The sequence below is a fragment of the Silene latifolia genome, chromosome 9 (genome assembly GCF_048544455.1).
Source record: "Silene latifolia isolate original U9 population chromosome 9, ASM4854445v1, whole genome shotgun sequence".
NCBI classification, from domain to species: domain Eukaryota; kingdom Viridiplantae; phylum Streptophyta; class Magnoliopsida; order Caryophyllales; family Caryophyllaceae; genus Silene; species Silene latifolia.
Window position 1 is genome coordinate 26,472,612 of NC_133534.1, and position 11,517 is coordinate 26,484,128.

General features: G+C 34.5%; 2 protein-coding genes across 2 annotated transcripts; one reads left to right on the plus strand and one right to left on the minus strand.

The window, feature by feature from the left end:
* Positions 1-1,249: 1,249 nt before the first annotated feature.
* On the plus strand, positions 1,250-2,701 carry LOC141600769 (aspartic proteinase nepenthesin-2-like). The gene is made up of 3 exons (XM_074421018.1): positions 1,250-1,781; positions 1,878-2,219; positions 2,295-2,701. Exons 1-3 carry the CDS (start codon positions 1,250-1,252, stop codon positions 2,699-2,701), a joined length of 1,281 nt encoding a protein of 426 aa, XP_074277119.1.
* Positions 2,702-3,185: 484 nt separating this feature from the next.
* LOC141599440 (wax ester synthase/diacylglycerol acyltransferase 11-like) lies at positions 3,186-6,426 on the minus strand. Its single transcript, XM_074419439.1, has 6 exons — positions 5,427-6,426; positions 4,914-4,986; positions 4,710-4,777; positions 4,065-4,277; positions 3,797-3,934; positions 3,186-3,538 (listed from the first exon to the last, which is right to left on the minus strand). Exons 1-6 carry the CDS (start codon positions 6,111-6,113, stop codon positions 3,383-3,385), a joined length of 1,335 nt encoding a protein of 444 aa, XP_074275540.1. The 5' UTR covers positions 6,114-6,426; the 3' UTR covers positions 3,186-3,382.
* Between the last annotated feature and the right edge of the window lie 5,091 nt (positions 6,427-11,517).

Sequence of the window (11,517 nt, forward strand, 5' to 3'; positions counted from 1 at the left end):
TAAACATAACTATCATTAGTATCCTTTTTGAGAATATCCTTTTTGGCGGGAAAACAATAGAGATCAGTAAAATAGGGATTGTACTAACTTGGTGAACTTACATATTATGAAAAAATAAACCCAAATATAAATGTAGAAGTATACTACACTTCGAGGTTTGTATTAAATTTCAACAATAAATCTTATATAATTGATGACCAAATCCGAAGAAGGCTCGATTTCCACGCTCGTGGTCGCTCAAAGCCTTAGACGCCCCTGTTAAAGTGTCTTTGTTACGAGTATATTTCTCCCTTATATATTTAACTTTTTGATCATTTGAGTGAATTGTGTATTCCCTCTAAATATTTTATTCTTCTCTTTACTTTTTCACGTTTGTTAGGGCGATATTTGACCGTAATTTTTGACATGTACATATAAATTATTTTTTGAGTTATTCGTGGTCAAACTTTTTCAACTTCGACCTTAAAAAAGCAGATAGGAAGAAATAAAAAAAATGGAAAGAGTGACACTTTCACTAAAATTAGCATGTTATCGTTCTAAGGATTTGAGAATCAATATCAGGTTTAGTAGGAAAAAATGTTGTAGATTATATCGCTAGCAAATAAATCAGATCATTTCTTGCTATTTTCTCTTTTAATCTCTTTAGGTTCACATAAATTTCACAATCAACTCAAATCTAACTAAGCTAACATATATATATTTTTTCTAGCTTTTTAAAATTTATATGTTACATTTTAATTTTTTTCATGTTAAAAATTCAAATTTAGCTGAGCTTATATACATTGGTTTTAATTATTTTGTTGAGCTTAATGTGTAAGTGAATGAGCTCATAAACTATCTCATGATCTTTAAAACAAAACTCAAAATTTTATTATAAAACTCAAAAACTACACCACGGTTCTACAACTGGTGGTATAATCTATAAACTGCATAAATTCACCAAGCAAGTATCTCACTATAACTTTTCGTTTTTGTCTCTTATTTAGTTCCAAATTTACCTACTCTACTAACAATATATAAATGACTACTCAGCTAATTGCAATTATAACTTGGTATAGAGTACACAACATTATTAATGGCTAATCAAACAAAATTAGAACTTTTCTTAATGACTCTACAAATCTTAATTTTTTTGTTGAGTATAACAAGCTATGGTACCGATATCTCTAATGGTTTTAGTCTCAAAATGATTCATCGAGACTCTCCAGACTCGCCTATGTATCGTCCAAATTTGACTCAACATGAGAAAATGAAGGAGTACATTGAAATGTCTACCGCTAGAGTAAAGTCCTTAACTAAATCATACGTCCTTAATAATAATTCATCGAGCTCTCTAAGCCCGGATCAAATTATACCAAGACCTACATTGATTACACAATATTTACATTACTTAATACAAGTAGGAATTGGCACATTTGCTTATCAGTACCCTACAGACACTACATATCACCTGGTGTTAGATACTGGAAGCGATCTCACGTGGATACAATGTGAAGGATGTTACCCGAATTGTTTCCAACAATCTGATCCTTACTTTCCTAGTTATCGATCATCCACCTACCGACCTTTTCATTCCTCAAATTGCCCACAGGGTGCACAAGGTGATCAGTATAATGGTTGCCGAATGGAAATAAGATACACCGAAGGCTCCAAGGTTTCGGCTATCATGGCTACCGAAGTTTTCACATTTATCTCTGATAGTGGTGCCATCCAGCCTTTCCCAAATGTCATCTTTGGTTGTGGGATTGACATGCAAAACTTTGGTTATGGTACGATGCTCAGTATTCCCGACCTTTTAATTTATAGCTTCTCGTAGGTTTAGTCGCCTCAAATCTAGCTGTGACTATCTGAATGATAACACGAGTATTGAATTGCAGGTAACGAAGACAATAATGCGATCAGTGGGATTATGGGAATGGGTTATGGAAATTATGGGTTGATGGAGCAGGCTCAAATGTTGAGTGGAAAGTTCTCATACTGCTTACAATCAGTATGGGTTTTCGACCACCAGTCACCCATGTACCTTCGATTTGGGAACGATGTGTTACCGCACCCATTAGTAAGAATGGAAACCACACCATTGTACCGAAATCCACGTATTCCTTCTTCATATTACATAAATCTGCAGGGTATGTCCTTAAATGGCGAGATGTTACGAATTTCTCCTTCTGTTTTTGCAAGGAAAAGGGATGGAACTGGCGGATGTGTTATAGACTCAGGTACGTAACTCGGCTTGAGATTTCATATACAAACATCTTCCAAGTTCTAACCAATGTGGCTTTGTCACTGGTCAGGTACCGCGATCAGTTGGATCACCTCTAAAGCATACCAAATCTTTACCAAAGCCGTAAGGAAATTCATTAAGAAAAATATTAATAACTTGCAGCCAATGAGAAACCCGGAATTGGGGTACGAGTTTTGCTGGTTGCGTACGAATAACAACCTGTACGATCTTCCTGAAATAACTTTCCATTTTGAAAACAATGCCCGATTTGTTCTGGATGAACAAGCTGCATTCTTTGTTGGCCTTTCACACGACGATCACGATATGGTTTGCTTGCCATTCTTTGAAAGTAATTCCCATGAAAATAGTGATATCACGTTTTTGGGAGTTTTTCAGCAGATAAATCATCGTATCATATATGATCCACGGAATTCTGTTCTCCAGTTTGGACCAACAGATTGCACCAGGCGGAATTAGCGAGCTTAATGCTACTCCTATATCGTATAGTTGATATATCATATTCCTTACAAATTTAGAGCATCGGCTTAACTGATTTATTGACGGCTCGTCATGCGTCTGTTCACTGAATAAAAGTTAAATGTAGACAATCTTTGTAACCAATAAAAGATACGGAGTAAGTTTTCAATTACGCCAATTTGAATGGATGATTTCCCTGAGATCTGCACAACATAAGGTTACCATCAAATTTTAGTAGTACAGAATACGTTCTATACCGGAAAAGTAAAAAAGGCGAACATGATTAATTCCTTATTTTTAGGACAATGTTTGCTGCTATTCACATATTTCCGCTGTTTTTGTACCCAAAAAAAAAAAAAAAAAAAAAAAAAACAAATTTCCTCTGTTTTTTATCCCTACACACATTCTCTGAACGATTTCAGACATTTGTAGGTTATGTATCTGCAATAAAATACAACTCGCATTCTATATGAAACACAAAACAGAGAAGCAAAGCGTTGTGCCAGAAATATACTATTCATTCGTTTTTCTTTCATACTGTGAAGTGTGAACCATTTTTGTGTACTGATTTCTGTGACTTTTCGTGGTAAATTGAGCTCATTGTAAGACCGTCACGTGGGAGACGTACTCTAAACTCGTCAACGTGCAATCTACAAACAAGTTGGGTCAACCAAAAACTAATCATCCACACGGACCACTCTTTGCTGCATTCTTCATTTCAAGCAAGGCATCTTCAAAGCACTTGGCAAGAAAATGTGGATCAGGGATGATGTCTTTCGCCACGAGGATCTGCATGTTAGCCTTTCCGGCATAGCTCACCATGTGCATTGTAATAGCCTACATTTAGAAACCACATAACAAAATTACTTAACAACCAACCCATAATTCATGAAAATCTTTATAATCGATGGCAAGTACGAGCACTTTTTTAATTGTCGACAGCATCATACAACGCATGCATAAACATAAGAGGAGAAAAATTCCTATAAATTCCGACCTAAATCTAAATTGCTATGTCTACAGGTCACAGAACCACAGTAGAGTAAAAGTAACATAGCATCAATGTAAAAGTTTCGAAATCAGTTAGAGACTTACATGAGCCAAGCCAGAAGATGTTGCCCTCACAAAGGTGATAGGATTACCGGCATATGTCAATTCCTCAGACGGACCAACTATATTTGAGATTGTGAAAGTTGTATTACAAACTATCCTGTAATTAAGGAGGCTCGCAACCTACAATGCAAGGGTGTAGAGTTAGAATTCAGTGCTTCACATTCAACCCCAAACAGGCAAACAGGCGGCATTTTACTTGTAATACTTTTGGCTAAAATATCACAATAAAACGTAGAGATAGACACGTTACCTTAGGTCCAAACAAGGACATGACCAAGTTCCCTATACCATATGAGAAATGGGACTCTAGAGATTGTTTCTTTTGATCTATCATCACCTTTGCTCTCTTCACATAACATAACGGATCCTCATTTCTTGTATGACAATATACTGGTAAGAGCATCATTCCAAATCGATTTCCCCATCCCGTCCCTGATTTATTGTTCATCAACTTCTCCATTTCCTGTCATTTTATATATTCTATATATTAATTTTATGGGCACAATTTACAGTAATACTTCACTCGTTAAGCCATTTCATGAACATTTTTTAATATTCTCCCATCATATTTTGAAAAATGAACTGAATTGGTGTAAACAGAGGAAATCGGCATTAAAGAAATGCAGAAAACACAAGTTTTACTAAAAATGAGGAACGGAAATAGTTAGTGACACATTTCTTATTCTTTTAGGAAATTTTGGATGTCAACCTCAATGCTTTTTTTAAAAGTAATATACACAAACTGTCAACCTAAAACCATAACAAATGAGAGAATGACATTCAATATGTCGGAATGAAATTTATTATAACCATCATTAAATAAACCGCATAGGATAGTATAGAAAGAAACCGTCTTAGACTCAAATGATCTTAAATTTGTGAATTTGCAACTCACCTGTAAACCTGGTTGCTTTCGCAAATTGACCATGGCTAGTCCCGTAATTTGAAGCTCCTCCTGTAAAACTGCACATGTAAAGGGTTGATTTCATGAAGAATATTTACAAGGATAGTACAATAAAAGAGTGGAATGTTAATGTTTTATCATTAGACCAAGACAACACAAACTAGTAAACTAAAAACAAGTAATTGAGGTATGTACCATGAGGCGATCTAACTCCCAAATATCTGGAAATTCCGCTTGAAATTACCCCAAAGAGAACGTCGTTGATGGTCTGCAAGATATTAGGAAACACCTCATTCAAAGGTGAACACAACCCTATACACAAAATGCAATAAATTTCACAGTACCACAAACGGAGCAAGGCTAGGCCCCAGTTCCCAGGGTTTGAGTGGAAAACAAATCTAACCAAGATTCATGATTCATCTAAAGTCCGATTTGAATAACACACAAAAACTCAAACAAAACCGTATTACAGTTACAACAACAGCTTCATTCCCTACTAAAGTGAACAAAAATAGTAATTTGGTTGTACCTGTAAATAAATATAATCCAAATTCCAACATCGTCTATCTACTTAAAGATGAACAAAAATAGTAATAGGGTTATATAAGCAAAATAATTATTGATTTCACTCGTGTAGTCGTGTAAAACCGTCTTACACAAGAAATTATGAAATTAAACTAGTACTGTAAATCAGAAGAGTAATATTACCGCATTAGCAATGGCCTTTTTGACAATCTTCATATCCTCAAGTTCAAACTTAGCTACAGCCAACAATCTCGGCCATAACTCCACCCCATCGCCGCCGCTAATCACCGTCTTTTTATCACTAACCCACAAAACCCTCCCTATAAACCCAATTACAAACACAACCGTATACCAAATCAACTTCAAAATCTCAAAAATTCCCTTTTTTGATCCACTTTTCTTCTTTTCATCATCACCTCTATAATCTTCATTCCCATGTAATTTCTTACACGAAGCTAAAAACAGTGTCATTAAGGAAATCCCATCTCCTAAAGCATGATGAATTCGCAAAATTACACAATTCACTCCGGTTACAATGTGTACTTCCCATAAGGGTTTATCTAAACTTAATGGAGACGAAACCGCGAAATCGGCTAATAAAGAATTGATCTTGTCCTCGTCGTTTTCTTGGTTATGGATGATGATATGATCATCCAAATTTATTTGGGTTTTTCTCCAAAATTCTCTACCTTTTTTATTTTTTACTAAGAGGCTGCAAAATCTAGGGTGTTGCACTAACAATGAAGTTGATAGCTCTGTTTTAATGGCTTCAATGTCAATTGGGTTTTCGAACCCGATTGCGCAATTGATGATTTGGTTCATTTCAGGTCGGAGAAAGAGACGGCCTGCTGGTGTTACTGGTTCATCCATGGTGGATTTTGTATGAAGAGAAGTTCCAGTTGATTTGAATGGAGAATATTGTCAAGTATTGCAATTGATTATTTGTATTATTATTGGTATTGAATACAGTAGTTGAGAATATTGTTAAGTATTTACAATGAATGATTTGTAGCTGTAGTAGAATTCTGCCATTGTTTTCATGACTGTAAGAGTGTATGTGGTTGATAGGGATTGACGTGTCACAATCTCAAATCTCAAGTGTCAAGCGGTTGACTGAAGTAGAAGCAAACTACAAAACTGCGACCACACACGAGGGATGGAGAAAAGTCGTTTACACGCACCCAATTGGTCTTGCTTAAGACGGGTCGAATCTTAAGACGGATAGTTACACTCACAAAACAAATAGGGGACAAGATGGGGGCACCTCATGTGCCTCCCACTATTCTCTATTTGGGCATTTTATCTCACAAAATGATATCCGTCTACAACTTAAGACGGATAGTGCCCGTCTTAAGTGAGAATGTGTGCTTCCGTAAGACTTGCGAATTAAATAAGAGTACCTTACTTGCATGAGTAAGTCTTGCTTAAAACGGGTTAGATTTTAAGACGGGTTGTTGTGTGAGAGGAAATGGGTAGAGGGGACAAAGGTGGGACCTCCCATGTGCTCTCCACTCACCCTAAATGGGTATTTTGTGAGAGAATATGGTATCCGTCTTATTAATAAGACGGATACCTTGGTCTGAAATAAAAATTGGTGTACTTGCATAGATATTTGTAGAGATGAGACAAACTTTGTACTCATCTCAATAAATTATGTTTTTTTATTGTTATGTCTATTATTTGATCGGTCATAAATTTGACACAAATATTACTATACAACCAGTTGTATAATAAGCATTGTACAACCCTATACATTAATACGAACTTATGTGCAATTTTATCGAGTTTGTAAGAGTTTATTTTTTTTATGTTTAAGTGTGTGAGTTCAAAAACTTTAAAGCATAGCTCAGATTCTTTTTAACAAAACTCGAAAACTTTAGTGTACAGCTCGGATTCTACATTATACAACCATATACAACTGGTTGTATAATGTACTAATTGTAAATTTGAGGGAGTTATTTGGTAAATGACATATTAATCAATTTTTAACATATTTAAAGATTTTAGTATGTTTGACCGGTTAATATGCTAATTTTATTTTTTAATAAACAACATATTTAGGATCAATATCCTGTTTTACAATATGTTGTACTCCAGCATATTGGTTAGCATATTCTAAACTAGAAAATTTTACTACATTTTACAAAGAAAACTAACGATCTATTAATTGTAATCTGTCAGTTACCAAACATTCAAATTAATTATGCTAATTATAATATGCTAGTCAAACCTTCTATTAAAATCTGCTGTTGCAATCTGCTTATACTGAAATTAATCCGTTGTTTACGAAACAGGGCCTAAAACATACTAAGTTTGGTACCTGGCTTCGACAGGGCTACAACTATTTGTCAAATTTTATTTTCTAGAAAATAAAACTTCGTTAGACTTGCTTAACTCATACCTTTACCATTTATACTGAAATTTAGAATTTTTCAAAAAATTACGAGACACATTCATTATTCCCGCAATTAATATTATTACTTTCACAACATCTCATGTTAATACTATTACATTCACTACTCCTTTGTTATTGTTGTTTCTTTGACTACTCACGCTATTTTTACGGTTATATCCATTTGCGTTAATTTTATCAAACTCATATTTAAATAAATAATTTTATTCCTTAAATCAAATTGTTAGCTAATTTTTCATACTTTTGTCCGTTGTTCTTACTGTTACTTTCATTACATTTGTTGTGACTATTGTTATTTTCATTACTCTCGCCGTCATTATTGTTTCATTCACTACTCTCGCATTTAGTTATGTTAATTTCATTATTCCCGTTGTAACTATTACTTTTACTACTCCAGCTGTTATTATTGTTACTTTTATTACTCATATGAGTGATTACTATCATATTTGCTATATCTAATGTTATTGCAATTATTTTATCAAATTTAATGGAATATATAAATTATGGAATATTGTATCTTTTGAAACAACCTGATTTATTTTCCTTTATTCCGAAACATAACCTACTTATATTATACTCCCTCCATTTTTCTATTTTTACCATTTGCTTTATTGCGGTCTCCGAAACACCACTTTGACCGTATTTTTCGATGTCTATATGTTATTTTTTCTTTCTTGAAATTTTTTTTCGTGAAAGATGTCTTGATATTAATTGTGAATGTTTTAGTTTTATAAACCAATTTATTGACGGTCAAAGTACAGAAACTTTGACTTCCAAAAAACAAATGGGGTGAAAATAGAAAAATGGAGGTAGTATTTTTTTATATTAAACATGTAACACCCCCAATTATTCAGGAGTCTTTAGCTAGACATCCCAAGTAAATGAGAGCGTTACCATCTCGGTTTTCCGAGGTAGTGAACAACAAAGTCCAACTCACCAAAGTACTTTAAATAAAACTTTAGCGATTACATATTTATTACATATTAACCAACTAAAACTTAATATAAATAAAAGTACAACTCGCATCGGAAATAAAGTGATCTAATAATCTATGTGGTCTAGACTTCTAGGTAGACTGACCAAGTCCTCACGCATCCCATAGCTCCCAAGTCAGCAATCTTTAGTACCTGTCAAATCTGCTCCCCATTTGGTTCATCACAGGTGTTCACGAGTACACAGTCAACCACGAGGTTGAGAAGGAATAAACAATAACAACTAGAACATACGATAGGCAGTCCAATTCAATTCACATTGCACTACTCCCTTAACAACCTGCTCCTTCTCATGACTTAGCACACCTCCCTTAACAACGTGCTCATATTAATTTGGTACCCCTCCCTTAATATTGTACCGCCATTATGTAATAGTACTCCTCCCTCACAACATACATATTACCATCACTCCAGAGTACAAACTCCCTCAACAACGTACATCTGGCTGTAGCACAACTTATCACAATTTCCACATACACAATCCACGATAACAATTAACTCACCTCATCAATTTTATTAATAACAACCAACATGATGTTATATAGTTCTCCCTTCCAACAAATACAACAATATCAATATATAACAATTCACTTCTCAACATATGATCAATTCCACTTATCAGCATATGAACAATTTCACTTCATTATATATCATCCACCATACCGAACATTAATAAGTAAGAGTTGAGTATGATTTATCCCTGCCTAGGAAGCAATTCCAAATAAGCAGTTCATGCACACACGTTTTGGCAAAATTGATAAAATACCTCACATTTATTGGTCGAATATGATGATGAACTATATAAAATTAAAGAGCAGATGCCTTAATGTAAGGACTCATGTACATAGAACTTCAAGATTGTTAAATACTCCGTATTCAAAGAAAGTCATATATGTAGACATGTAGAGATGTCCTTTACTCACAATTTTAATCTTACACGGAAGATAAATTATTGCTTCAACTCCCTGCAAAATAACGCAAAACATGATAACCAAACTCAGAAACATAAGCATATGAAAGCTATTCATATAATTGTATCACTACGCCAAATCTGGCAATCAATAAGGAGCGTATCACAACGGTTGAATGTATTTAATAACGACACTTAGATTACCGTTTTCAAAATATTGGCGGAAACCTAGACCACGCTAATAGGAATTACGGTTTCCCTCGAAAAACGTTGTTATTATAATTTGACAACGCTTGTTTAACAAACCGTTATCAAAATCATTTAACGGTTTCCAAAAGCTCGTTATAAAATCGCTCTTATCAACGGTTGTTAGACAACCGTTACCAGTTTAAGAAAACGGCATTTCGAAAACCGTTACTAAAGTAGCACCAGTAACGGTTTGTGTTACCCGTTGTTACGTTATAGATACGGGTTTCTTATAACCGTTATCATTTGCTATTATGAAAGAACGGTTTTTCAATCAAGCGTTGTCACTATTTGATTAGATTTCTCAGTTTGACCACTGCATTCAAAACTTTATCAGAACTTTAATAAATATTCAGTTTGACCAACCGTTTTCAATTTGACCAAAATAATTCTATAAATATGTCTTCATAATGTTAAAATCTAAATTATCAAACATTTACTCTTCTCTCTAAATTTCTCTCTAAAAAAAATATGGCTGGTGTATCGGAGCTACAATCACGTCCTCGTTACGCACAGCCTTTTACTTGCATTCTCCATAATCTCCCGGTTCGTTATGATGGGAATGGAAAGGGTTTAAACCATAATTTTGGGGTGGTTGACGCAAATGCTTCATGACTCCGGTTTCACTGCGGTTAAAAAAGTGTACCCTGTGTCTACAAACAAGCAAGGTTTTGTAGGCTTCGCTTTTATCGAGTTTGACGAAGCCAACTTCCATGATAGTTTTCGTCAGGCAAGAACATTATGGGCTAGATTTGCGGAGAAAGATGCGGGGAAAGAGGACTTTTATTCGGATGCTAAACAAAAGGGCCATTATCTATGGGTTGCGACCCATGTTGATCATCCTCTGCTGACACATTACAGGAGGCATCACATTCCTATTAACGTGCATATGTCATGGGAGAAAGAGGCCATTCCACCAGTTGCGCTGCCCGCTGATGATGAAGAGTCGATCTACGACTTAATCTATGCCGAAATTGGGCATGAAGACTATCCTAATTCTTCATCAGATTCTAATTAAGTCGTTAATTATTATCTGACATTATGAGTTATATTTTGATTATGGTGGTTATTTGAATAAAAATATTATTATTTATATTATTTGTTACTACGTTTTAATCAAGTCCTTACACTCAAATTCAATCCACTAAATAAAATATTATAATGAGTAACTTTCTACTTATAATAATAAAAAAGAATGGAAACGGCATAATGAGTAATAAGAATTGGAACCGTTATGTCAATAATAAGACAAAATGATAACGGTTCTTTGTTAAGCCGCTATCATATTACATATATCAACAACGGTTATTTTAAAGCCGTTGTCATATTACAACAATTAACAACGGTGTTTCTTAAAACCATTGTAAAAACAGATCCCGTGCTATGATAGCGCGGTATATATAGAGTTTATTTTTTTAGGGTGTTATTTATAATGAAAAACTAACTAAAGAAGTCATCTTTGCCGTCGTCGCCGTCATTAATCTTTATAGCTTAAAAAAGGAAATCTCATTTTCATAGCTACTGGCTTATATATGGGTTGTACTTGGATGATTGATGGTGAAATTGGTGATCCCATTTATAATGATGGAATTGCCGAATATTACAATTTCATTAGTGAAAATTTTCATCTCCACTCATCAATCCCCTGCCTTTGTAATAGATGTGGTAATATTAGGGTTTTGCCTATCCCAGATGCCAAAATACACTTAGAAA

What these genes read in the sequence shown, in the direction of transcription:
- LOC141600769 (XM_074421018.1), top strand. Translation starts at nt 1,250, where the DNA reads ATGAAGGAGTACATTGAAATGTCTACCGCTAGAGTAAAGTCCTTAACT. An exon ending in TGGTTATGGTACGATGCTCA is followed by an intron (nt 1,782 to 1,877) that starts GTATTCCCGACC and finishes ATTGAATTGCAG; the next exon opens with GTAACGAAGACAATAATGCG. An exon ending in CGGATGTGTTATAGACTCAG is followed by an intron (nt 2,220 to 2,294) that starts GTACGTAACTCG and finishes GTCACTGGTCAG; the next exon opens with GTACCGCGATCAGTTGGATC.
- LOC141599440 (XM_074419439.1), bottom strand. Translation starts at nt 6,113, where the DNA reads ATGGATGAACCAGTAACACCAGCAGGCCGTCTCTTTCTCCGACCTGAA. An exon ending in AAAAGGCCATTGCTAATGCG is followed by an intron (nt 4,987 to 5,426) that starts GTAATATTACTC and finishes AATATCTTGCAG; the next exon opens with ACCATCAACGACGTTCTCTT. An exon ending in CATCTTCTGGCTTGGCTCAT is followed by an intron (nt 3,539 to 3,796) that starts GTAAGTCTCTAA and finishes TTCTAAATGTAG; the next exon opens with GCTATTACAATGCACATGGT.